Genomic DNA, 27,503 nt, shown 5'->3' on the forward strand with positions numbered 1-27,503 from the left:
ATGCAACCATTTATTACCACTCTTTGAGTATGATCACTGAGCCAATTATGAATCCACCTAACTGTAGTCTTGTCAACCCCATACTTGATCATTTTTTCAATAAGGATAGTATGAGATACTTTATTAAATGCTTTGCTGAAGTCGAGATATACTATATCTACAGCATTTCCCTGATCCACCCAGTCAGTGATTCCATCATAGAAGGAAATTAGATTAGTCTGACATGACTTGTTTGCTACAAACCCATGCTGGCTCTGGTTAATTTATGTATTCTTATCCAAGTACTTACTTACATGCTGTTTAATAATTTGTTCAAAAATCTTTCCTGATATAGAAGTAAGGCTCACTGGCCTGCAATTTCCTGGCTTCATCTTCTTTCCTATTTTGAAGATAGGGATAACATTTGCCCTTCTCCAATCTTCTGGGACTTTTCCTGTTCTTCAGGATTTTCAAAGGTTCTGGCTAGTGGTTCTGCAATTTCCTCTGCTATCTCTTTCAGTATCCTAGGATGTAATTCATCTGGACCAGGAGATTTCAATTCATTTAAATTAGCTAAGTGTTCCCTCACCATCTCTCTACTGATAGATAGTGTAGATTATTTTATTCCTTTGTTAGCACTGTGAAGATCAGTTGATGTTACAATTCCTTTCTTTGAAAACACAGATGCAAAATAGGAATTTAAAAGACCGGCCCTCTCAACATCATTGATTTACAAGCTATTTTATAAAAAAAAACTACATTTTTGCTTTCATCAGAACACTGTATAGTGACTCTATTTGGTACAATAGATGTTTAAAGGGAATCGGTCATGACAATCAACTGCCCCAAACTTATTATATGGTGTTGTAGCTACTTGAAACATGACCCAATGTATCATTTTATTTATAAAATCTGCTGCTCTTTAACTGAAAAATTCACATTTTGATCTATATGCAACTGAAATTGTAGTGCTTTGGGTGTCATTTGAATAATTTTCTAAGCCTGTCTCCGTGGCTCTATATCCTGCCTAGCTCCACCTTCTTCTGCTTGATTGACATCTCACTGGCCTGACTGCATAGCCAGGGAGCTGCCATTTAAGCAGAAGAAGGTGGAGCTAGAATAGAGCCACAGAAGCAGAGGCTCAGAAAGTGCTTTGATCTAGTCTCATTTGCACATGGATTAAAATGTTTTTGGGTAGTGGATTTTCATAGTGACAAATTACTTTTTAATAAAGTATTATTGAATATTGAATTACTGATTACGACTTGAATGATGATGCAAAGTAGTGACTGATATTAGTGGAAATGTGTATTTATTAATAACAATATGTTATTAATAACAATATGTAACATAATACACACATTGACTTGTTTGGGTTGAAGGGTAAAGATTGCTTCCTACTGTTACAAATAAGCTGAATACCCAAATTTAATATGATCCACTTTTCTTCAAAGAACGAAAAACGCCCCCAACTTTCACCAAGAAACTTTCCGAAACTGTTGAGGAGACTGAAGGTAACACATTCAAGCTAGAAGGTCGTGTTGCTGGTTCACAACCATTAATTGTGTCCTGGTTGAAGAATAACCAAGAAGTTGAGCAGTCTTCAAATCAAGAAATCTCATTTAAGAACAATGTGGTTCTTCTGAATGTTAAAAAATCCAGTCAGGCAGATGCCGGCTTGTATACCTGCAAGGTATCGAATGATGCAGGAAGTGCCATCTGCACCTCTTCAGTGCTTATTAAAGGTAACGTTATGGTATATTTACTATTACGTGAGAAACATTGCCACTGGCTTGGAATGAATGAAAAACTCAATTTCACTTTTTCACTTAGAACCCAAAAAGCCTCCAGTATTCGATGAGCCACTGTCATCTGTGAGTGTCGCTGAAGGAGAAGGCTTACAGCTCAGTTGTCATGTGGACGGATCACAATCAATCAGGATTCAGTGGCTGAAATCTGGGCGCGAAATCAAGTCTTCTAATACCTGCAGCGTCACCTTTGTTCGGGGAACTGCAACATTGGAACTTAAAACGGCTGCTAAGACAGATGCAGGCGACTACGTTTGTAAAGCAACCAATGCTGCAGGAAGTGAATCTACTAAATGCAAAGTTACAATAGCAGGTAGTGAAAATAATATATTGATATTTAGATATGAGCTTCTAATTATTCAGTTGCATTAGAATTGGTAGAAATCTAAATATTATTTTTTTTGTTAAGATAAAGCAGCAGCCGCCCCTGCACCAGCTAAGAAGGCACCAATTGATGGAAAACTTTTCTTTGTTTCTGAGCCAGCAAGTGTAAAGGTTGCTGAAAGTAAGTGAATAGTTTTTTACTTCTTTTTTATTTTTTTTGCTTTTAGTAAAAATATTACAAGTGTTGCCCATTTATGTAACCTATCTTTATTCTTGCAGAGGGTACAGCAACATTCATTGCTAAAGTTGGCGGAGATCCAATTCCTAACGTGAAATGGATGAAGGGCAAATGGAGACAGCTCAACCATGGTGGCCGCATTGTAGTTCACCAGAAAGGAGATGAAGCTAAACTAGAGATTAAAGAGGTCACCAAAACTGATTCTGGGCAGTACAGATGTGTGGCCTTTAATAAGCATGGTGAAATTGAGTGTAACACTAACTTGACAGTTGAGGAGAAGAAACAAGAGGCATTGGAGGGTGACCTCAGAGCTAAACTTAAAAAGTAAGTATGTTTCCAAGGGGCAAGTCATGTAGACTTGTAAGAAAATCTTTACCATGTACATTCATTTTACCTATTAAACATATTTTTCTTAGAACTCCAACTAAGAAGAAGGAGGAAGAAGAGAAAGTTATCGATATCATGGAGCTCCTTAAAAATGTAGATCCAAAGGAGTATGAAAAATATGCCCGCATGTATGGCATAACAGATTTCCGTGGTCTACTTCAAGCCTTTGAGCTCCTCAAAGCTAGCAGAGAGGAGGAGAGCCGCAGAATGGTATGTTATGGGATACTTAATATTTCCAGATATAGTAATACTGAACGATGTTTGTATAATAATATGATTACATAGGGAAAATATGAATTTTGACCAATATTAGGTATTAATGTGGGTAATTTGTGTTTTTCTCTATGGAACAAGAAAAAAAATGCAGGAAACTGGCTGCTTATTAATGGTCTGCAATATGCCAGACCAAATATTAATGTTAATATTAATAAACAAATTTATTTTATTCTTTTTTACTAGGAGCTTGAATTTGAGGAACGATCTCAAACTGAAGAGCAAGAATTTGATGATCTTGTCGCTTTCATTCAGCAAAGAATGAGCCAAGCTGAAGTAAGCATAATGTCCTCAATATTTAGTGATGGTGAATTTCAAGAATGAATTAAGTGGAGTTAATTTACATATTTGTTATTTCTATAGCCTATCGATTTAATCAAAGACATTGAAGATCAGACTGTACAGGCAAAGAAGGAAGCAGTCTTTGAATGTGAAATCAAGATTAATTATCCCGAAATCAAGCTCTCCTGGTACAGAGGAACTGTCAAATTAGAATCCAATGAAAAATATGACATCAGCATCCAGGAAGACCGCCATATTCTGAGAGTTAAGAATTGTCAGCCAGAAGACCAGGGAAATTACCGTATCGTGTGTGGTCCACACCTTGCTAGTGGCAAATTAACAGTCATTGGTAAATATTTTGCATCTCTAAATCTATAACCCCAGAAGAGTAGCTTGAAACTTATGTGCCCCAGAGCAAAGTCTGCAACCTGGCCCCCTCATCTATCACGTGCTACTTTTAATATTGGTGTTTGTATGTGACAGGGCTTTATAGGTGACTTCTACCTCTGTACCTTTAATAATTATAAATCTAAAGTTTATATTAGCAAAGTCAGAGGATGAATGGTTTGTTTAGAATCTATCACTATAGAGACATAAATGAGTGCAATGGAGGTGTAGACCAGTATGTAGGCAAAACATTTTGCAAAGATGTTTTTTTCTATATATAGTTGCACTGGAATAGTGGTATTCAAGGGTATGTACAATTGTATAACATACAAGCGATAGTATATGTAGGAGCAATACCTAGTAGTTAGGTTGTGTGTTATATTAACAGTTTACTGCAGTGATCCTCAACATTTTTTACCTTGAGATACACATTCAGCTCTGAGAGAGGATTGTGAGCCACATCCAGAGCCCTCCCCTGAGTAGTGGCATACAGCTCCCTCCTCTATCACAGTAGTGATACCCAGATCCTGCATTAATGTTCCCCCAGAGAAATCACACCGAGGCAATGTACTTGCACCCAGGGGTTCCCAACTTACCCTCAGTCAGTATACTTGCATGAAGCATTCCCACCACATTATCACATCCAACTTCAAGCACCCCCTCTATCTGGCAGCTTCCTTCTACGTCCAGCTTAGCATTTACTTAATTTATCTCTTCAACCGTAAGGTCAATATATGCACATTCAGATCTGCTCTTCTGTGTGACCCACACAGAAGAGCAGATCTGAATGTGCATATACTGACCTACTCACAAAAGTTATCATCTGGAGACCTGCTGTTCACAGCTGTTTGCTAGACCTGGTGACAGTGCACCAAGTTGACAGCCACGAGCCACACAACATGGTCCCTTGAGCGACATGTGGCTCCCAAGCCACAGGTTGGAGATCCTTGGTTTACAGTATAGGTGGCATATTTTCTAATGTGATAGGGCTCGATTACACTTTCTACCTCTGTACTCCTTATACTTATGCCACTGTGAAAACCAGGTGTGGACCTAAGGGGATCTATTTTTACCTCTAAGGTGGAAGCCAGCTTCTGTCACAGATACATTATTGGATTGAAAAGGGCCCAAATACTATTCTTGCACAAGTGGCATTTTCTGTCTGTGTTTGCCAATGGTTCAAGCCCATTACATTATATTAGTCTTATTCTCAAAATGCTGCATACATTTAATTACAGAGCCTATGATTGAAAAACATCTCGAGCACAATTCCATCAAAGAAGGACATAGCAGCACATTGGTTTGTGCCTTCTCTATTCCGAATGTAAAATCCCAATGGTACAAAAATGGTAAAGTTCTTGAACCTCGAGGAAGATATAGAACAGAGGTCAATGAGAAGATCCACAAACTTACCATCCAAGATGTAAGAACAGAAGACCAAGGACAATACACTTGCAAGTATGAAAATCTGATAACTACTGCAGACCTCATCATTGAAGGTGTGTATTGAAATCTGACTGTATCAGATATAAGGTTTACTGTTCTCTCTGGACCTACATACAGCGTATTTAATCTTATTTCCATCTTATTCGCAGCTGAAGCAATTCAGTTTACAAAAACTATCCAGAACATTGTTGTGAGCGAGCACGAATCTGCAACCTTTGAATGCGAGGTATCCTTTGATGATGCCGTGGTCACGTGGTACAAAGGAACAATGGAGTTGGAAGAGAGTGACAAATACAGTTTCAGAAGTGAAGGTCGCTGGCATTACATGACTATTCATAATGTCACAGCGGAAGATGAAGGTAGGTGACTTTCTCTTTTCCGTCAGTGTTGTTCATGCGCCAAAAATCGAGAACCATCAATGGTCAGGTCCCGCATAAATGGAAAACTATCATGTAAATTACAGAAATATAAGTCTCTAATTTTTCATCTTATAGGAGTGTATTCAGTAATCGCTAGTCTTGAGCCAAGAGGTGAAGCCACAAGCACAGCTGAACTGTATCTGACAACCAAAGGTTTGTAATAATGGACACCTAAACTCTGCAATCGGCACCTCTAGCCCACTCACATACATGTCTATGCAACCCTGATTTAGACTGTGTGAACAAGGTTCAGAAGGTCCAAAAAATGTTTTCAAGTATTTTTTGTCACATTTATGCAATTATTTAAAAGAGATCTGTCCGACTCTCATCCCACTGTGCATAATAAATTCACTTAAGCGCATCTATAAGTTCCATGGTTCTTTATAAAAAAAAATTGTTGGAAGGACTTCCTACCACTGAGCACTTGAGTTCTTATCCTGAAGTGCCATCCATATACATCCCTATATAATTAGTAAATGCCCTCTTTGTGAGCCAGCTGAAGTGATCAGTTCCTCCATGACAAATGGCACATCTTATTTAATGGTGGTTGCTTATCATTTCTAAACATAATTTCAGGTACGTATTATGCATTTTTAAATTATTAAGTTGCGTTGTCTTTTTTCAGAAATGAAGTTAGAAATTAGACCACCAGGTAAGCAATATTTTTTTAAGATTATACCAAATTGACTTTTTATAATATATACAAATTTTTATTAATGAATCAACGAATTAATTAAACTAATTGAAAAAATATATATTATTTATAGATGTTCCAGATACAAGAGTACCATATATAGCTGCTCCTTCTGAAGACGAGGCGATCATCACAGGTACGTGAAAAATCAGAAGATGAATTTTTCACACTGGTCATCAAAATCCAAAATTACGCCCTATGTAGTTCTCACTTCCCATGTCATCTATTAGGTTTACTTTCACAGCCTGTTAACAATACATATAAAGTTATTCGTCTTGTATAATAAAGTGGTATCTATTTATTTATTCTAAGAAATCATACTTTCTCCTCATCTTCCGGAAGTGAAGAAACAAAAGAGAGGTACATAAAGAGTAAAAGTGTAATAAAAGCATCATTAACAGTCATTTAAACTATGAGATCTCATTACTAAACATAAAATCATCATACTAAAGTAATGTGTTACCACCACATATGCTATTTCATGGCTAATATCATGGTCCCCATAAAGCAGTTATCTCATGATTATCAAGGCCTGAAAGTTCTGAAAGTTCTGAATTCTTATTATATAATAAAGGGTTATTCTCATCTTAAATGGAAGCGATCATTAGAAAATTCAGAAAATTACCTATTGTTTAAATCAGTTTTTTGTGTTACATGTATTTTTAAGACATTTTTGGCAATGTTCTTTTTTTCATACCAAGAATAAGATCTTTATTAAATAACACCATTAGTAATGTTCTTATTTTCACACTGGCCACTGGGGCTATTTTAGATTCAACTTTTAGGAAACAACACATGTACATTAGCCACAATGAACAGATTCTGACTCTATCATTTATATTGAAGCATCTAATGAGCGTGTGCAAAGGTCATTGTCAAGGGAGAGGGAGCAGGATCAACTGTGACATCCCCTATTGTGAATAGTGGATCTTATCAGTTGTGTATATTGAAAACCTGTCATTGTATTTCAGACTCTGATGATAAGACACCTTGAAGAAAACTCTTCGTGAAAGGACAGCTAGCATGAGCCTAAAAAAAGCCCCAGTGGACACAGTGAAAATTTGAAAATTACTATATTTTTTTTCTTTTAATAAAGATTATAATAAGAAAAGAGTAAAAAGAAGCATTGACAGCAAAAAATATATATATAAACCATATTTTTTGGATTATAAGACGCACTTTTTTTCTTCCAAATTTGGGAGGAAAATGGGGATTAGGTTATAATTTTAAATGAGCTTAGCGGGGGGTGGCGCCGGTGAAGTGGGGTCATTGGAGGCAGGGTTGCTGCTTCATGAGGCTGGCGGCAGGAGTGTGGCGATGCTGCGGGCAATGGGCTCTCAGAAGATGTCGGCGCCGGTGAGCGGAGTCACCTTTCCCATAGATTTCCCTGCAGTGGGCATCAGGAAAATGGCCGCTGGAGGCGGTGGTGCACAGATTGAGATCTTGGGAGACAAAATGTCAGGAGACAAGATCTCAGGAGACAAGGGCCCACAGCATCGCCCTGCTCCTGCCGCCTGCCTCATGAAGCAGTAACCCTGCCTCCTGTGACCCCGCTCCACCGCATCCGCTCCTCAGGCAAGCTACTGTTTAAAAAGACTGTAAGACGCACCACCTTTTTTTTTTTTAAACATATTTTGCCTATTTTCCAACCCAAAATGCGGGGTGCGTCTTATGGTCCGGTCCGCAAAACACGGTACATAGCACAAAAAACTGATATAAAAAATAAGTAATTAATTATCTGACAATAGCTTCCCTTTCAAATGTTATGGCATATTGCTAGGATATGACATAACATTATGATTGGTAGGGATCTGACCATGGGGACTTCACACCGATTCTGAAAAGTAAGTTGACAGAGAAGCTTTTTGGAGTTTGTGGGTGTCCGTGGTGGTTAGATACCTCCAATCAGGAAGTGATGCCACATGCTAGCAAAATGCTATCACTTCCTATAGTCGATAAATGTCTATAAGCGGTATTAATCATTCAATTTTTTATTTTTAGAGGTCACTAATTCTACTAGATAAGAATGTAATTAATACATTTTTTAATTCTCCTTAGTACCCAAACCAGGTGCAAAGGTTATTAGAGATGTCCCAGATACCGGAGAGGAAGTCCCACCATCTAAAAGTAAGTTACCTGATGTTACTAGTAAGTTATCTGATTGCAGTAAGTTACCTGATGTTACTAGTAAGTTACCTGATGTTACTAGTAAGTTATCTGATTGCAGTAAGTTATCTGATTGCAGTAAGTTACCTGATGTTACTAGTAAGTTACCTGATGTTACTAGTAAGTTATCTGATTGCAGTAAGTTATCTGATTGCAGTAAGTTACCTGATGTTACTAGTAAGTTACCTGATGTTACTAGTAAGTTATCTGATTGCAGTAAGTTACCTGATGTTACTAGTAAGTTATCTGATGTTACTAGTAAGTTATCTGATTGCAGTAAGTTACCTGATGTTACTAGTAAGTTATCTGATGTTACTAGTAAGTTATCTGATTGCAGTAAGTTACCTGATGTTACTAGTAAGTTATCTGATTGCAGTAAGTTACCTGATGTTACTAGTAAGTTATCTGATTGCAGTAAGTTACCTGATGTTACTAGTAAGTTATCTGATTGCAGTAAGTTACCTGATGTCAATCTCAATATATTGCAGTTGCCAGGGTGAATATTTCACTCTGTTTCACTTTTATTTCAGTATATTTTGTGCATGCAATATATATTTACTGTACTCACTGGACGTTGTGTTATTTGGTTGTTTTTGTCTGTGATGTGTGTTTTTTGTAGTGCCTTGTTTCTGACATTTATTGGAAATACATCTTTTTGTCACATATATTGTGTATCTGTTAAGTTCACTGCTATAGTTAGTAGATATCTGCATTCAGGGAAAGCAAAGCAAAGTCATTGATATATTAAAATATTCTTACTGATATTATTGTATTAAAGCTTCTTTAGTTGGAAAGAAACAAAAAGTTCCATCAAAACCTGCTCCTTCTGCGCCAGCACCTCCTGCTAAAGGTAAATGCTAAGGATCAGAATAACCTCATAACATGGCCAGCTTTGCTTGAGCTCAATTATACTAAGAAGGAAGACTCCCAAAGACATAACATCAAGTTTGGCTGCAAAACTAAGTATCTAAAATATTCTCTGGGCAAATACTATCACTGGATGTGCATCTTCTTACATTTCATTTTCTGTTTTGTGCTTCAGTATATTGGTGGGTGTCTTGTAAACTTCTGTATTGTTTCTATGCCTGTCTGTCTGTCTGTCTGTTTTTGATGTACAGTTCTCCAAAACTACCTTGAATTATGTTACATTGTGCTTGTGCTGTGGTGACATTATTACATGCCATATAACTTGTGTGTATTACATCTTTGTGTTTTATGTGAAAATTCTTCTTTTACAGTAAAGCATAGTCTTTTTCTTTATTATCTGCCATTCGGTCAATCTTTCTAATATCTCTATGTGGAGAAGTTTGTATTACTTGAATGTATCTATCCATCTATCTAATATCTATCTATATATCCCATATCTATCTATCTATCTATCTATCTATCTATCTCTCTATATAATATCTATGTATCTAATATCAATCAATCTATTTACAGTATCTATCAATCTATCTATTAAGAAAAAAAAGGCAGCACTCCAGAAAAAATATTGTGCAAAAACATGGCCTTTTTATTAGCTCATGTGGCAACATTTTAGTTTCATTACAGAACCTTTCTCAAGAATTTAGAAAGGTTTTGTGATGGACCAGAAACTTGGCCACATGAGCTAATAAAAAGTCCATGTTTTTGCACAATATTTTTTCTGGCGTGCTGCCTTTTTTTCATCTAATATTATACTTCAAGATTAATGAGAACATGTCTTTGAGGCTTGCCCCCCCCCCCCTGAATGGAATAATCTAGAGCTACTTCACCATTATACCTATATATTTTATCTATTTATTCATCTATCTATCTTTCTATTAATCTTCCTAGCTATCTATCTTTTTTGTGTACTTTTGTGTTATCATCTGTTTATCTGTGTCTATCCATCTATCTCCCTACCTATTTTCTATTATATTTTCAGACTTTTGTGCTATCTATCTAATATCTATCTATCTATTTCTTTTCTGTCTTTTGAGCTATCGTTTATCTATCTATACCTATCTTTTCAGACTTTTTTGCTCTATTTTATCTATCTATCACATATCTACATATCTATTATCTATCTGTCTTTAGATGTATTTATTTACCTTTCTTGTTTTCACATCCTTCTTTTCAGACCATTACATTGTCTGTCTACCTTTCTATGATCATATTAACTAACAATTAGCTATTGGGTGTCTAACATATGTGAAAATTCTTCCAGTCTAGTTAAGCACAGTTTTTTCTTTATTACTTTGTAATTTTGTGTTTTTGTCTGTTTTCTTTTTGTCGTTCAATCAATCAACTAGTGAATCTTTTTAATATCTCTCTACTGAGAGGTTTGTTTTGTGTAATTGTTTCCATCAATCTCATACTAATGTAGCTCCTGTTGATCTATCTTATATTAATCCATCTATCTATTATCTACGTATCAGTCTATTTCTTTATGTAACCACTATCTTTTCTGATTTTTTATCTATTTGTCTATCTATCTATCTATCTATCTATCTATCTGTCTATCTATTTGTCTATCTATCTGTTCATCTATCTATCCATCTATCTATATCTATGTATCTATCTATCTATTTGTCTATCTATCTAGCTAAGTGTCTATCTATCTATCTAATATCTATGTATCTGTCTATTTCTTTATGTCACCACTATCTTTTCTGATTTTTATCTATCTATTTGTCTGTCTGTTTATCTATCCATTTATCTATCTATCTATCTATCTATCTGTCTATCTGTCTATCTATCTAACTATCTATCTATTTGTCTGTCTATCTATTTATCTATCTATCCATTTATCTAGCTATCTGTCTGTCTATCTATCTATCTATCTATCTATCTGTCTGTCTATCGATCTAATTATCTATTTGTCTGTCTATCTACCTAACAATGTATCTATTTGTCTGTCTGTCTATCAATCTTAAATTATATTAAGAATTTTGTGTTATGTGTCTTAGATTTTGAACATAAACCTTTCTTAGCAAACATGCTCCATTAATCTGTCAGTTGCGTCTTCAGCTCTTTGTAAAATATACTGACTGAGTTGATAATACATTCTTACCATGCAAGAATCTTCTTATCACTAATCACTCTTCTATGCTTCTTAATTTTTTTTCCAATGAAATGGATTTCTTGTAACACAAATGCATATTTTTAAAGTCCCTGCCAAACCAAGAAAACCAGAAGAAGTTACAGTTGTTGCTGTATCCAAAAAGAAAGAAGAGTATTATGAGGTGTATGGGGAACCTAAACCAACTTATGGTGAAGAACCTTATGCTGAAGAGGAGGAAACTTATGAAGAATACGGCAAGAGAGAAGAAGTTTACGAGAGACACGTTTACGAAGAAGAGAGACATGTTTATGAAGAACAGGTCTATGAGAAAAAGCAACAATATTATCAAGAAGGAATTTATGGAGAACGGGAACAATATTATGAAGAAGGTATATTGTAATTCTGTTATATATTGGGTACATTTTTCGTGGTTTTCTTGTGTCTGGTGTGCTTTTGTTTTATGTTGATTATATTCTTTTTCAAGCAGGTTCCATTTAATTTCGCTGATATTGTACTTATTGCAAGATTTAGATCGTACTTGTACAGCAGGAAAATCCTATAGATCTAATGTGTGTATGTCCGAAACCATCTTGTACTATGGTGTTGTCTGTTGTTATAGGTTCAGAACACTTTTAGACCCACAGTCAGAGTCTTAGAAGACAGGACCTACTGAATAAATATAGAAATATAAATACTAATATAATGAAACATAAAGGTATTAAAAATACATCTCAACATTAGTACTAAACCATCTTGACATTTGACTTATTTTTCTAAAGCCTTTGAAGAGGAGATCCCTGAAAGGAGGATTGAACCCGGAAAACCAGGCGCCCCTGCCGGTACATGCACTAATATTATTATGCTATAATGAGATTAAGATTTAGACAGTTTAGTTATCTTTCTAAAGGCCAAAAGCACAAATGAAAACGAAATATATTTTTTGCAACAGAGAGGAGGCTTGTTGATGAACAGTTTGGAAGAAGAGCTGTGACCGTAGAAGAAGAAACAGGCATCTGGAGACAAGGTTTCTCAATGACTTTTAACATTTAGAAACCAGTTGTAAAGGGGCTGTCCAGTGGGTACAAAATAAAAATCCAAAATACTTGGAAAAGATTAGTAATTGTTAGATATAATTTCCAAGAGAAAATAATTTTTGAAGCTACTCATTGAATTCCAAAATCGGTGCACATCTTCCACTGTTGTTTTCTTTGTGTGGGATTTATTTTTCTCCTGTGGATGTGTGTACCATCCATATTGAGAGCAGATGAGCTGGAACATGTCCTCTAGCAGAGTAAGCCAAGGACCAAGAAGGGGGTGGATGATCAAGATCGGCCCGGGTATTGGACCCCCATCAATCTAATATTGATGATTTATCATAAGAATAGGTCATCAATATCATAAGCCAGAGAATCCATTTTTTTATCACTGGAAGACCCCTTTAAGTGTTGCTCACATACATGTTTTTGGTTATTAAATTATAATTAATAATAATAAATCTTAAATATAGATCTTCTAACAATACAATGTTGTGATGACACAACTTCTAATCTTAATTAGCTAGACGTCTAGATTTGTTAGGCCAAGAGAAATACACTATTGTGTTTGTGTTGACTTTTGATTGTGTGTTTCTTTGGTGGGTCAAGACAGACAGACTAGTATTTGTATAACCCTGAATGTTGACTTCTCTTGGTCTGTGAACAATGATGTTTGTTACTATGCTAATTGCATATTGTACTAAGCCAGCTAGTTGTTGATTTACAAGAGCAGGGGAATAGCAACTAGGCAAATTGATTAAATGCTCAAACAATGAGACCTGAGCCCTGCACCTTTCCCTCTGACCTGTGAATGATGACCTGAGCCACATAAAAATATAAAAAGGGATTTTTATCGTGCTGCAAGGAGAATCAAAGACTAGAGTGACGCCTCAGGTCAGTAGTTTGGTAGCATGGCTCCATCAAGAGAGACACAGATTTGTATTCTAGAGTATTCCAGCCTAAGGATACATGGCACTTACTGTAAGGATACAGATCTGCTCCTTTGACCATCAGAGAACTCATGGATACATTTGGGGAAACTAGGTTGGGACAATGAGGTCACTTGGTCCCATGGATATGTTGTTTGGGGTTGCCAGGTGGGACCCTCCGGTTGCCTGGAACCCATGGAGTTGTTCGGAGAGGCCAGGGTGGGACCCTCGGGTCTCCTGGCCTTCTACCTAGATGGACTGTCAGCTTCCTAAGCTTGCCGCTACCTCCTCTCTGTGGGTGCCTGCCAAAAGCGGGGGGCCACTGGTTGAGGTAGTTGGCCCTGGAAGTCCCAAAGTCACAGTTGCTCTATTCCTAGTGGAATAGCGAAAGGGTGAGACTGTGTAATTTTTTACCATCTTGGGTAGCTGCTGGGACTGTTCTATATGTTTATTGTCTGTTTGGTGGTTCAATAAAATATTTCCACACTGTTTTACCGTTTTACCCTCACCCTGTGTTGTCTGAGTAGTATTACATCCACGGAAGACCCCGGGCCTTCACAAATGTATTCGCTTTTCTTTTTAGATCTATATAGTTTTTTTTGTAGATAAATAAATTCAACTTTATAAACTGATTTATTTTATATAAATTATCTTTAAAGGCCAAGAAAAAGGCAAGCCTGCACTGGTGCATGAAGAAATCGAATCAAGAAGGGGTAAGTTATTCAATTCATTCTCCTTTTTTCCTCCTAATTAACAGTGTGGAAACAAATAGTTGTCACAAAGAATCAATACTTACTAAGAGAAACCCATCTGCTCTACAACATTTACAATTAGCTTTTGAATTTAGAAAAAAACAAACCCTTTATTGCCATATTATACTTCAGCAAATAGCACACATAATTGCTGAATATACACGTTATTTTTTAAGTACAAGCTCGGCAATGGGCAGTTTCAGAAGAAGAGGTTCCTCTTTCCATGCGTAGAAAACAACAAATAACATCTGTAAAAGGTATGGGTAAAGGTATTGCAAGCATTGATAAATAATGGCAACAATAATGCTATTGCAATACCAACAAAGCCAATTTTTTCCGCTGGCTTGTAGATTTTGCATCTTTTTTTTTTCAAGGAAACTTTTAACATTTTAACCAGCAGTAGTAGAAAAATATAATTTATATGCTAAACTTATTGTTTTTTTTATTAATTAGACTTACTAAGGTGAGTTTCCAAATGACTAATGTGCTTCTTGCAATCCTAATGTATTAAATAAAATGCATTTTTACTGTGGAAATAACACATACAATATTATATAATATAAAAATATAATATTTTATATTTGCTCACATTCAGTGGCAGAAAAAAGAGCAGCAGGAGAATTTGCTTATTCTCAACAAGGAGAAGAGGCTGCTGACGGCACTGGTATGTCCTATCATTGTACTACATTATTTATACCGTTTTTTCTCAATGTTGCGATCTTCTCATAACCCTTCTTTAGATCAATTGTCATATGTAAATATATACTGTATGAGTTCCTTGAAGAGCATGGGTTAAATAGAATGTCTTATACATCCTATAGTTCCCACTGTATATGAGAAGATGGTTGTAGAGGAGAAACGGGCTGTGTCTATCTCTAGAAAAGAAGAAATTTCAGAAGGTATTAATACCAATTCTTTCCTTTTTGCTGAAAGTGAACCTAGGCTCTAAAAAAAGCATGTGCTAAGTGTTTCAATATCTTTAAAGTGCCAAAGGTTCCAAAGAAAGCCATACCTGAGGCCAAAGTACCAACTACTCTTAAAAAGGAAGCAATATCGCCACCTAAAGGTATATAGACCTACTAATAGTCTATATACATTGCGCTTTCTTATTCACCTTGCTTATTATTCAGCTAATTTGTGTTTCAAGCAAGCGTTCACTCATTATTTGTGCTGTCTTGTTAACAAGCTCTTACTTGTATTGGTTGTGTAATATGTTGATCCTTAATGGTCCAAACCTTACTTTTCAAGCAGCCGAAAAGGTGCCCGTACCTGCTTCTAAAAAAGAAGAAGCTCCACCAGCTAGAGGTATCATAGCTTTCTATATGATGCTTGCAAGTGTCACTGTATATTTATGTTCTGTCTACATTTACATGTCTGTGTGTTATATCCTTGTAACGACCCTTATACTTTTGTCTTATACCCTCTTAGAAAGTAACTACCTCGGAAAGGGCTCTAATCTTCCTTTTTTCTTGTCCAATTGTATCATTGTCGATGTGTATAGAACACCATCTGTAATCTTTATACCATCTGTTTATGTGTGTGCTGTTTGTTTTAATACTGTGCCATATTATTGGTATAAGTCTTTAATGCTTTTGCACCGACTTGTGGCTTTATAACCACCCATTCATCTTCTAATTGATAACATTCGCATGTATGTCCAAACGTAGGGAAATTTATACAAATAATATATTTGTAGTTCCTGATGCAGCCAGAAAAGGAGTGCCAGAAGAAAAGGTGCCCATAGCTGTGCCTAAAAAGGAGGCTCCATCTGCCAAAGGTATAGTATGACCATTGTTTTCATCTCTTATGTTTTTTTTAGCTTTCTTAAGCCTTAAAAGAAGAAAGTATATAAAATACCTAGAGCAAAAAGTAATTAAGTACATGTCTTTAGTGCCTGAGGCTCCAAAGAAAGCCATTGAAGAAGAACCGGCATTCATTCCTAAAAAGAAGCCCTCAGCAGAAGGTATCTTGGTGCTCCTAAGCCTTGATGTATAAGATGTTGTTTAATGTATTATGTTGATATTGCATTTTTCTTCATTACAGTTTGTCTCTTTAATTTATATGGTTCATATGGTTGTGTTGCCTATATTCCGCGTCTTACTGTGTTTGTCCAGGAATGTTTTAAGTATTTGTTATAGTACACATAGTCATCTTAAAATGTATATTTAATGTACCAGAAATACCAAAGAGAACCTTTATAGAAGAGAAAGTACCAGAGGCTGTCCCTAAAAAGGTGGCACCACCTGGCAGAGGTACATAACAGCTTTAGGGGAAAGTTTTATTTTTATCAGCTTTTTATGTTTGCTTGGTCTTGTCTTGTGTTTTATCGTTTGTTCATCCATGTGTGTGTTTTTATCTAATGATGTGCTTCAAACACTTGTTGATATTATTTTTATTATCTTTTATTATAATTTTCTTTTACTGATGTTTGTAAATCTCATTCTTTGCTGCAGCTAACTCTTTTAAAGCTTTTCATTTACTACTTTCTAAGTAGATTACTTATTTGCCTATTTTTAAATAATAATCTGTAGGGAGAAATAAAGATTAAAATCAGATTATTGCTCAGAGGCCGGGCCACCATGGGATATAGTTGCAGTCCTCAAATTTGTGGGAGCTTTTAGTTTACATTAATACTTTACTAAAGCAAATCTCAGAGAGGGCCGGTAATGGCAGAGTCAAAGGACAAGCTAAATTAGTCCATATAGGATTGCCCTGACACTATAAATTAACTTCCAAAAATGTAAGATAATAAATGTAAAAGTGCTAGTGATGCTTTTTAACTGTACAAAAATAGAGTCCCTCTTAAGCGTTTGTTTCCCTGTTTTCCTTGCCAACCCCCGAAGAACTATACATATGCTAACACCATGGCGGAGTCAAGATGGGCATCCTTGCCAATCTCACCCAAGACTTAACACTTAACAAGTTTAGATGAAAATTATCCAGAATGCCAGAGGCTTATGTTTGCCTGAGGCCGACACTGGCCCTAGCTGAAGCAATAAACCATATGCGTTTTACTAACTCATCTGCTTAGTCCATTTAACATTGAAGCGGTTACATAAAAACATTTCCCCTCTTTAATCTCATTCGTAAATAATATCACTTTGGTCTATAAATTGATTTGGGCTCATCATTTGGCCATTAGCTGAGATATATAAAGACTATATTTCTAATCTATTTAAAGTACCAGAAGTCCCAAGGAAACCAGTCCCAGAGGAAAAGGTGCCTGCTGCTCCCAAAAAGGCAGAGATACCTCCAGGCAAAGGTATTTTTTAGAATAATATATACGTTTAACAATCACCCCCAGCTCATATTGCCCATGTAATATAAGCACTCTTTGTGAATCTTTTCGCAACATGTTTTACTTAAGATATGCTTTTTTTCTTGTATGTATGTTCATTGCAATAAGTAAACTGTTTGGCATGTCTACATTTCTTCTTCATCAGTGTTGTCTTGATATGTCACATTTAATGGAATTCGTCTGTCTAAAATTGTATTAACTATTAATTTATATTTAATCTGTCTTGTAAAAAAAAAACAAGTATTATTCTTTTACTCTTTTAATCTCACAAACAGAAATCTTTGTTTGAACCTAAGGCATGTTGTGTATCATTGGGTGTATACTGCCTGTCTTTTCTGTTCTTCAATGTCACATACTCTTATTTGTGATGAACATCTCGGTTTAACATTGTTTCTTAAGAATGAGTTTGTGCCATGCAATGCAACTTCAACGTATGTTATTTAAATGTATTTGAAGTTCCTGAAGTGTCAAAGAGACCTGTTCCAGAGGAGAAAGTACCTGTTTCTGTCCCAAAACGGGGAGAGCCTCCTGCTGCAGGTAACTTGTTTTTATAGAAATAGCCAAACACACAAGACATAGTAAGTCATTGCGTTGTGTTAAGCCTTACTGTACTTTATTATTTAGTAAACATGCCACATGACAACTTAGATTATCATATCATTAAAGTGGCTGGTGTCCCAAGGAGAGAAGTTCCTGAAGAAGAAGTCCCAGACTTTGTACCAAAAGTAGACGAAGTTCGTCCATCTAAAGGTACAACCAGTTCACCAAAGAAAAAGAAAATCTTAACATCATCGAAACGGCCATTGTAAAAAAAAAAACAAAAAAAAAACCTAAGCTTTTGTGAATGCACACGATTCTTTATATTAACACATTTCTGTACTGATCATATAGAATTTACTATGTCTTGGTGTACTATTATTTGTTTGTATGTAATTCTTTGGTAGCAATAATTATAATCAGTGTAAAATGAGAATAGAGGACCTTTTTACAGTTCAATCTTGCATTTCAAGTTTCTAAAGTTAAATAATATTCTTTAAGTGCCTGCAAAACCTGCACCAGAGGAGAGAGTTCCTAGTTTCTTACCTAAAAAAGAAGAGGCATTGCCCGGCAAAGGTATCACTCTTCTTCTATTCTTGTCATTGTCTTTCTCTGTATTCTGCGTCATGTTGTAGAATTACGCTATTTTATTTGTGCACAACATTGGGATGCGTCTAACTGATCATTTCTTTATAGCAGATTGCGTATGTGTAAAATTTATAATGAAAAAAAAAAGATTGGTGTATACAGATCTAGCAAAGGTTAACCTTGCTCAGATAACATGGCACTGAGATATCATGGCCGAAAAAAATGTAATTCGACACCTAACTTAACATCAGTCAATGTCTTGTGCAATGTTAAATTATCTTGAAGGGAATCTGTCAGCAGGATTTCATACCCCAAATGATTTATATGTGCATGTAGCTCTTTTTGTAGGCAAGTACAGCAATGCCTTTACATGGTCAGTCTGTTCCCCCATTACTGAGAAATCAGCATTTGAACTGATATGCAAATGAGGCTGAAGAGCTAGTTGCAGATCTGAAGCCTCTGTCACTCCAGCTCTATTCCCCACCCAACGCCGCCTCCACCTGCTTGACTGACAGCCTCTATGCGGTGTTACTTCAGGCAAAGGAGTTGTCATTTAATAAGACTGAAGAGACACTGGGAGGGGAATAGAGCTGGAGTGACTGAGGCTTAAGATCTGCAATAGGTCTTCAGTTTCATTTGCCTATCAATTCAACCATTGATTTCTCAATAACGCAGGAACAGACTGGTAAGGTGAAGGCATTGCTGAACTTGTCCTTTAAAGAGCTATATGCACATATAAATAGTTTAGGGGATGAAATCCTGCTGACAGATTCCCTTTAACCCTTTTAAGTGATATAACCTTCTGTCACAAGTTTTCAAAATGGTGCATGGGAAGCCATAATAACCTTTGCTGTTTCTGTAAACATATAATTCTTATAAACGTATGTGCGTGTATATATCTATATATGTATATATATGTATATATACATATATACACATATCTATACACATATGTGTATATATGTGTATATATATATATATATATATATATATATATGTGTATATAAATATTATAGTATAGGTGTGTCCTTTTATTCTTTCTTTTTGGCTCAACATGTCCTGTGATATGTGGTGAAATATTACAAGCTTTAAAAATAAAATATGTATGTTGTGATTTTCAGTCTCAAGCTTACCAGCATTAAAAAAAGTGTATTTTGTGATAATTTGTCAAGAGATGTCTGCGCTATACGTGTCTACGTCTTGCCACCCAGTAGTTCTGATGTACATTGCTGCGTGTCAAGGGTTTTGCCACCATATTGCGAAATTGTATTGAATATATTTTGAAAGAAATTCTAAGTCCTTAATGAAATTCAAGAAAAAATAATGGAGAACACATCTTGAGACTAAATCTGAAATGTATCTTAGTTGAGATTTTCCATGATATCTGACACAAAAATAATATTTTTAAAGTGCCCGAAGCACCAAAGAAAATTCCTGTACCTGCTTCTAAAAAGGAAGAGGCTGTTCCAGTAAAAGGTAGCTTGACCTAGTAATTTTATTTTTGCAAGAATAAACCAAATGCTCAGTAACTAGACTGGTGGCCTTGACTATAGTCCTCAGGGTCATCCCTGTATTAGCCTTGTTCTAACGCTCTAACAAAAGTGCATATTTTAAGTACCGGAAATTTCTTTACAACTACATTACATAAAAATCTAACATAATATTCTTGTGTTGTATTTTTAAGATCTACAAAAATGAGAAAAAAAAAACAACTTCTGCATGAAAATAGAAAACAATATAATTTGATTACTAATATAAGTTTGCAGTATGTTGCGTCTATTAGACATCGTCATTCATGTTGTGTCTTTTGTGTATATTCCTCTTTTTTCTGCCTTGCTTGGTATCCGCACATTTTTTCATGCTGTTATTTTTTTTTTTAAATGCTATCCGTGTGTCTTAAGCCTAGCACCGTCAAAAATATAGAGTGATCACAGTATTCTTTTACTATTCCAAAGTTCCTGAGACGCCTAAGAAGGTTATTGCTGAAAAGGTACCTACACCAGCTAAGGTACCTATGCCAGTCTCTACAACAGAAGAAGTTGCTCCACTCAAAGGTATACGTGTTGGCTAAGCTTACGAAGCATACAATATCCTTCTTCTTAAATGTGATCATTTAATGTGTTGCCAGTATATGTATTACTATGTGTGTTTTACAAGTTGTGATATTTAGTATGTGGTTTTGTCTAGTCATGTCCAGTGATTGTGTTTTTGTCTAGTAAAGTCTAAATGTCTAAGTGTGTTACTGTGTCTTAGTACCTGAAGCCATTAAGAAAACTAAAATTGCTGGAAAGATGCCAATAGCTGCTCCTGAAAAAACTGAAGTTCTTCCAGCAAGAGGTATATGAAATAGCTTCTGTATTTAACATGTTGCAAAGCTATTTTACCAATTATACTAGACAGTGAGTGGTGCAAATATTAGTGAGCGACCCTATACCAATCACTACCATGTAAACATACTCATTAAACAAGTGTCTGGTAACATTTGGAAAATTAAATAAGCACTCCTCCCATCAAAGGTTTTATCCTCTTATTATATTTCAGTCATCATATTATACAGCACTGTGTACATACAATTGCTCTTTTTTCCTTTCTACCTAGATAATTCTCCTCCTTCTGCTCTATGTAGAAACAGGAAGTCTCTTGTCCCTGCATTTATCACTTACTTCTTCAACTTCTGACTGAGCTGCTTCCTCCTCCCCCTGTCAGGGACTTTTGCAGTGACTTCTGACTCACACAGGGAAAATTGACCTCCTGTTTCTACATAGAGCTTAGAAGGATTCAGCTAGGCAGTTTTTAAATATATGATATCATAGACCTAATGGAAAAGAGAAGAATTATCTGGGTAGAAGGGCAAAATGAGCAACTGTAAGTACACAGTGTTATAGTATATGATAATTGAAATATATTAAGAGAATATCAATTGTGATAGGAGTGCTTCTTTAAAAACTTACTAATGTATTTTAAGCAAAAAAACTGCACTGATGTCCTGTTCTCAGTAATATCCCCCTGGTTCTAGCAGCCCCACTTCCATTTTCATTCTGAGAGAAGCTTTATCCTTCTTGCAATTCATTAACAAGGCCAGTATCCATCTCTATCTCCGCATCAACCATGATGGAGAAGGGGGCTGGCTTAGTTGATTAAAGGAGCCAGCTAGACATCTCTCTTCATCATGTCACAAACACTGAGCGGACATGAGAAGTGCTCTGCCTATGTCAAAACAAATTCAGAAATTGAGCTTTTGAACTATGGAAATGGCACTCAGAATATTGGTGCAGATTTCACAATTAAAATTCTGTAGGTTTTATTCATATTTTAATTAATCCCTTTTCTAAATATCAAAACATTTTTGTGTGTCACCAGACAACCCTTTTAAAAGGAATCGGTTACCAGAATTTTGCTACCAATCTGAGATCAACCTAATATATAGACTGAGATCAGGATTTCAGCGATGATGTCACTTACAGGGATGCTTATTGTAGTTTTGATAAAATCACTCTTTCATCAGCAGGAGATTATCACTATCGTAAACCTGCTACCATGTAGTCCTCCATATTCATGAGCTCTGTATAACCCCGCTCCGCACACTGATTGGCAGCTTTCTGCCTATGCACAGTGTACACAGAAAGCTACAAATCAGTGGTGTGGGCGGGGTTAGACAGAGCTCAGCAGCATTCAGAGAACTGGTAGCAGATAAAACTGTGATTTTATCAAAACTACAAGCATGGAGCCAAGTAAGTGATACATTGCTGGAATTAGAGTTTCTGTCTCTACAGTATGCTTCTCTCAGATGGGGTAGCAAAAACCTAATGACAGATTTCATCTTAACAATATTAATTTCCAGTACTGAAAGTGGCTTAGGAAATTGTGTAGCACAAAATGCATTGTCTCTAATTGCTTGACTTATTCTACTAGTATTGTGAAGTTCCCTGTTCTGTGTATGTGTACCAATGTGTTCAGTCTGTGTTAGTTCTGTTTTTCCAAAATATTCTTATACAAAACTCTTATGTTCAAAGTTCCTGAAGCACCAAAGAAACCAGTTCCTGAAGAAAGAATCCCACCAGCCAAAGGTATAATGGTCATGGGAACAAGCAAATTCTTTAGTTTTGTACAAAAAACATATCTTGTGTTTGTCACAGTGTCAATCCATGTCCCTGTTTATATCTTTTAATTATTATGCCTGTGAACATTTTGTTGTGTATGTCAAGTCACGTGCCTTCCTATTAATGTATCTTTAAGTGCCTGAAATTGAAAAGAAACAAGAAGCTACAATACGAATTGCTTCGAAAAAAGTTGACACTCCCACTCCTGCAGGTAGATTATGGCTCTGAAGGAAAATCAGAGTTTTATTAATTATCTTTTCATTCTTGACAAATGTAACTTGTTTGTGTCTTTGTACTGTGTGTCCTATATTCTTTATATGTGAAATTAAAATTACTCTTTAAAATACCTGAAGTTACAAAGAAAACGAAAGAAGAGGAAAAACGAGCTATAACTGTTGCCAAAAAAGAAGTGACAGCACCAATTACAGGTACAAAATTTAGGTCTCTTAGGAGTCACAGTGCATTTTAGATTAGTAAAAGCTATAACATTTTGATATAAAGTGTAACTGCACTTTCACAAAACAGATGTGTCAAATTTTTGATCGGTGAGGGTCTGAGTGCTGAGATCCCCACTAATTACTCTCTGAAAAGTCTAGAAGCTGATCTTCAGTCTTGGAGAAGAGCTACATGTGGCTGAACACTTTTGCTCCTTAGTCTCAGCATCCTGATCTTCACCGATCTAATCTCATGAAAGGTCTCTGTAACATATAAAAAGTTTTATGAAAGTGAAGTTATACTTTAACATCAGGTATTTTTTTTCAAAATAAATCAATTGGGTAAACAATAGTGCTAACCGTAATGTATATTTTTTAATATGTTAGTGGCCACAAGAAAAGTTCAGGAAGATCGTGTAGTTGAGGTACATAAGAAGGAGAAGCCAGAACTTATTGAGCCCACTGCTTACAAACAAAGAGAAGTATATGAAAAGGTATATAGAAAGAAAGAGGCTATCTTTAAAGAACAGATTTACCAAGAAAGAGAAGAAGTCTATGAGGAAGAGGTAGCTGCCACTGAAGAAGAACTTTATGAAGAAGAACCAGAGAGAGAAGAAGAGGAGATCTATAGAACACAAAAGTATATATACGAACAGCAGTATGAAGAAGAAGCCCCTGAAGAACAATACGAAGAAGTATCTGAAGATTATTATGTTGTTGAAGCTCCAGAAGAAGAAGTTTATGAAGAGGTTACTCACGAAGAAGAGCGATATGAAGAAGTAGCATATGAATCCAGAAGAGAGGCCTATGAGGAGGAGCAAACCTATGAAGAAGAAGTTTATGAGGAAACTGATACAGGAATAATAGCAGAAAAGGAACGTTTTTACCAAACAATTGAGAAAGGTACTGGTCTTACCTTACTCTATGTCTTCTATGTCTGTATTTGTATTTGTCCTCTTTGTTTGCACTTTGAATCTATCTTTTTTGGTTACCATAAAAAAAACACTGCAATGTCAATAAAACAAAAATATAGTCATTATATAGTACATTCAAAAAATGGTTGTCCAGCATTAGAAAATAATAAATGTTATTTTTTTTATTACAAAAATGCCCTTAACTGTCCATGAGGTGTGTCTAGTATTGCGACTTATTGAAGGGAATTGGGCTGAGCAGTGGACCAAAGACAGAAATTGTACAGTTTCTGGAAAAAAATAGCCAGCCCCTTTTTCATGTCTTTCACAACCTCATTTAAAGTTAATAACGAAGTTATGTTCTATGGACATTCAACAAATGTTAAATCTAATTGAAAAAAATATTTTTTTCAATATCATACATATTCACAACAACTTTGTTGCTATTTTAAAGCACCACGAAAACCCGCTGCTGTTGTGATAGAAAAGAAAGTAACCATTACTAAAAAAGATGTTCCACAAGCAAAAGGTACAGCAGTCAGCTGTGAAATGAGTGTCCTTTTTGTGAATTTTGTTAGTATTTTTGTCTTTGTATGTCTTTTTCTTGTTTGTTGAATGTGTTGATCTTTTATTCTTCTTACTTACTGAATCTTTTCATCATATTTATTAAAGAACCAGAAATATCTAAAAAATTTGCTTCAGCTGAAAAAGTCACAACTATTGTGTCTAAGAAAGAAAGAGTTTCTGTGCAAAAAGGTATTTTACGAGTGCACAATTCTTTATGTGTTGTTTGTATGTGCCATTTGTGTTTGTTTCTTCCTGTTTGTGTGTACATTGCAAGGTACACAGAATACAGTATATTCTTTTAATAAATAGAACCAGAATTAGTTGCAGCGGGTGAAAAAGTGCCCATCGCTGTTCCCAAAAAAGTCCCACCAGCTAAAGGTATATACATTTTGTTACAGGTTTATTTTACATAAAAACATGTACCATAGAAGATAAATTGAACAACACAGTAATAATTTACTATAATAGTAAAAATATATTTAATAGTTTATAGCTTTGTAATATATTGTTCTAAATATATTATTAGCATTTACATAGTTTATACATTATATATGTTACATTATATTGAACAACTAGTCAGGCTATCTATTCAGTCACATCCAGTGTAGTTTCCACTTTTTTGTTTTTGTTGTATGTTTTATGTCTTTCTTATACTCTTGAAATATCTTAAGTCAACTAATCTCTTTAAAGTGCCTGAAGAGCCCAAGAAACCTATTCCAAAAGTAAAAGCAGCTATTAAGGTGTCTAAGAAAGAAGAAATGGTGCATGTTGAAGGTATATTAGCTCTTCATATTATCAGAAAATTATTACACTCCATTTTAATTTTTTACTCATTATCTTCATCATTGTCTTGTTCCTTGTTTCTTGTCTGTTGTCATCATTGTCATCATGTTAAAATTCTTAAGGTGTTTCGGCACCTCCATCTTCATAACTAACTAGACTTTTTATTTTCATGCAGGAAACAATATTACATGTTGTTTGTCCAGTAATTTTATCTTTTAACATCTTTAGAGGCTAAAAATTGCAATATTTTTAAAGTTTCTAAGGACATTAAGAAGGCCGTTCCTGAAGAAAGGGTAGAAGAGGAAGCTCCAAAAGTAAAAGTGCCACCAGCAAAAGGTAGTTTAAAATGTTGATTATACAGTATACTTTATGCAGAGTAATTATATAAAAATAATATAATTGAATTTAACGTTCCATATATTGAAATTAGTTGCCACAAAATGCTTCATAGTACAAATTACAATATGTTCAGGGTAAGTTTATTTCCAGTACCAACTTAACCAGTTGTTAACAACAGCATAAGTATATGCTACATATACAAGCATTTTCCTTCTTGGTGCATGGGCAGTGTGTCAGATATGCATTTATGAGCTAGATTTATATAAATATATTTTAAATATTTAATACAGGAAGTTGCTAAAATATCTTTCACATTCCAAAAATATAGAATTTAGCCATTTTGTAATTTATTTGCACTATACAATATTTAATTAATACAATACAGTTTTGCAATAGTTCTTTAACATAATGGTCCAGGGTGGGTTATTTTTTTTTTATTTTTTGTTTGCAATTTATTTGTAATTTAAATGCAATTTATTTATAACTTGTAAACTCTAACAATTATAGTGTAGCATACGATACTCAACAAGTTGTCAGTCAATGCATTAAAAGGAATCTGTTACCCGGTTTTTACAACCTCATCTGAGAGCAGTATAAAGTAGGTAAAGAGTAGCTGAATCCAGCAATGTGTCACTTAGTTTACTGGGTGCAGCTGTTCTGACACAATCAGAGCTTTTAATTTTAGAATGAAGCAGGGCTGAGAAAGCTAACCCCACCCACACCACAGCTAACCCCGCCCCAACCAGGCTCTTTGTGTACAAAGTCCATAGATAGCTGCTTATCACAGAAGGGGGTGTTGCCAGAATATTCCAGCAATGTTAATCTCTTAGTGATAAATCCTTCACAGTTAGTAAATAACACCATGCACTTTGACAAGTGATATATCCCTGAATTCTGTGCTTCAGCCTCTTCAACCTGCTGTCTTCAGATTACATAGAAAAAACTGCTGACAGATTCCCTTTAATTACAGCATTTCTCCAGAAATGCTTAATTCATATGTATAAGTTTAAACAATATTTTAAAGTTCATATATGAATTTATTCTATATGAAAAAACATCTGGTGATTTAGTAAATGTTACTTTAATTCTAAGATAGATCCTGTATTATATTTGATGGCTGCACTTACAGATTTTTGTTAATGGAAACTGTCAGCAGACTCCCATTTCATCTATATTAGTTTGCTATAATACAGTGGGGTAGTTAATGCATCCATAGATAGTAAAGTTGGCTAAACTCACCAATTTTGTCAGCATTGGATGATCATCTAATGTGTATGGGGACGTCACCTCATCACTCTATCCTGACAGAAAATGGTTTAAAGGGTTTGGCCACTTTATCTTATTTTAACAAATACATTCGGGACATGATTTAGTGGCCATTACTAATATATAAGTATTACAGGTTCTCCTCCTGCACTTGATACTGCAGTTTTCCTCACAGACTGCACAGCTCTCCTGTCCAGAAATTAACTGCTGATGGAGGAGCATGTGGCCAAGCCTGTCTATCAGCCTCCTTTAATTGGAAATCAGCTCTATTATGGAAAGTGGGGTGATTTTCAATGAAAGAATACTGATGTCCTGGAATGGTCACATGCGCTCCTATCAGCAGCCATCTTCTGCACAGGAGATCTGAGCACTCTGTGAAAGCTGAAATGAAAAGAGCAGGAGGAGAACCTGTAATACATTACTAATTCATTGGTGAGTACCACAAAATCATGCCCCCAACACATTTATTAAGATAAATAACCAATCCAAGGAAAGAAAAAGTAGTTACTCTCACCAATGAAAATAAATCTTGATTAT

At 35.5% G+C, this 27,503-nt stretch overlaps 1 protein-coding gene across 50 annotated transcripts in view; it reads left to right on the forward strand.

Moving 5' to 3' along the window:
• The window catches only part of TTN (titin), a 282,255-nt gene that overhangs the window by 116,518 nt on the left and 138,234 nt on the right, over positions 1-27,503 (forward strand). For 41 of the 50 annotated variants that reach the window (XM_073646811.1, XM_073646863.1, XM_073646839.1 and 38 more), the window contains 43 exons: positions 1,434-1,724; positions 1,813-2,100; positions 2,197-2,292; positions 2,391-2,673; positions 2,766-2,946; positions 3,196-3,285; positions 3,373-3,640; positions 4,917-5,177; positions 5,274-5,483; positions 5,619-5,696; positions 6,169-6,195; positions 6,311-6,373; positions 6,550-6,597; positions 8,296-8,364; positions 9,182-9,253; positions 11,536-11,817; positions 12,208-12,267; positions 12,378-12,452; positions 14,051-14,104; positions 14,320-14,400; positions 14,739-14,807; positions 14,965-15,042; positions 15,129-15,209; positions 15,392-15,448; positions 15,840-15,920; positions 16,035-16,106; positions 16,321-16,395; positions 17,325-17,405; positions 17,898-17,978; positions 18,066-18,191; positions 18,480-18,554; positions 19,977-20,042; positions 20,522-20,620; positions 20,820-20,903; positions 22,580-22,633; positions 22,803-22,877; positions 23,020-23,094; positions 23,488-24,003; positions 24,466-24,540; positions 24,684-24,767; positions 24,888-24,956; positions 25,269-25,352; positions 25,617-25,697. In XM_073646811.1, the coding sequence (XP_073502912.1) occupies positions 1,434-1,724; positions 1,813-2,100; positions 2,197-2,292; positions 2,391-2,673; positions 2,766-2,946; positions 3,196-3,285; positions 3,373-3,640; positions 4,917-5,177; positions 5,274-5,483; positions 5,619-5,696; positions 6,169-6,195; positions 6,311-6,373; positions 6,550-6,597; positions 8,296-8,364; positions 9,182-9,253; positions 11,536-11,817; positions 12,208-12,267; positions 12,378-12,452; positions 14,051-14,104; positions 14,320-14,400; positions 14,739-14,807; positions 14,965-15,042; positions 15,129-15,209; positions 15,392-15,448; positions 15,840-15,920; positions 16,035-16,106; positions 16,321-16,395; positions 17,325-17,405; positions 17,898-17,978; positions 18,066-18,191; positions 18,480-18,554; positions 19,977-20,042; positions 20,522-20,620; positions 20,820-20,903; positions 22,580-22,633; positions 22,803-22,877; positions 23,020-23,094; positions 23,488-24,003; positions 24,466-24,540; positions 24,684-24,767; positions 24,888-24,956; positions 25,269-25,352; positions 25,617-25,697 (5,115 nt within the window). The remainder of the gene's footprint in view (positions 1-1,433; positions 1,725-1,812; positions 2,101-2,196; positions 2,293-2,390; positions 2,674-2,765; positions 2,947-3,195; positions 3,286-3,372; positions 3,641-4,916; positions 5,178-5,273; positions 5,484-5,618; positions 5,697-6,168; positions 6,196-6,310; positions 6,374-6,549; positions 6,598-8,295; positions 8,365-9,181; positions 9,254-11,535; positions 11,818-12,207; positions 12,268-12,377; positions 12,453-14,050; positions 14,105-14,319; positions 14,401-14,738; positions 14,808-14,964; positions 15,043-15,128; positions 15,210-15,391; positions 15,449-15,839; positions 15,921-16,034; positions 16,107-16,320; positions 16,396-17,324; positions 17,406-17,897; positions 17,979-18,065; positions 18,192-18,479; positions 18,555-19,976; positions 20,043-20,521; positions 20,621-20,819; positions 20,904-22,579; positions 22,634-22,802; positions 22,878-23,019; positions 23,095-23,487; positions 24,004-24,465; positions 24,541-24,683; positions 24,768-24,887; positions 24,957-25,268; positions 25,353-25,616; positions 25,698-27,503) is intronic. The other 9 variants (XM_073646817.1, XM_073646813.1, XM_073646819.1 and 6 more) reach the window with 9 other exon arrangements.

Source organism: Phyllobates terribilis, unplaced genomic scaffold (assembly GCF_046119375.1).
Source record: "Phyllobates terribilis strain yellow unplaced genomic scaffold, ASM4611937v1 Scaffold_9__5_contigs__length_417890890, whole genome shotgun sequence".
Lineage (NCBI taxonomy): Eukaryota > Metazoa > Chordata > Amphibia > Anura > Dendrobatidae > Phyllobates > Phyllobates terribilis.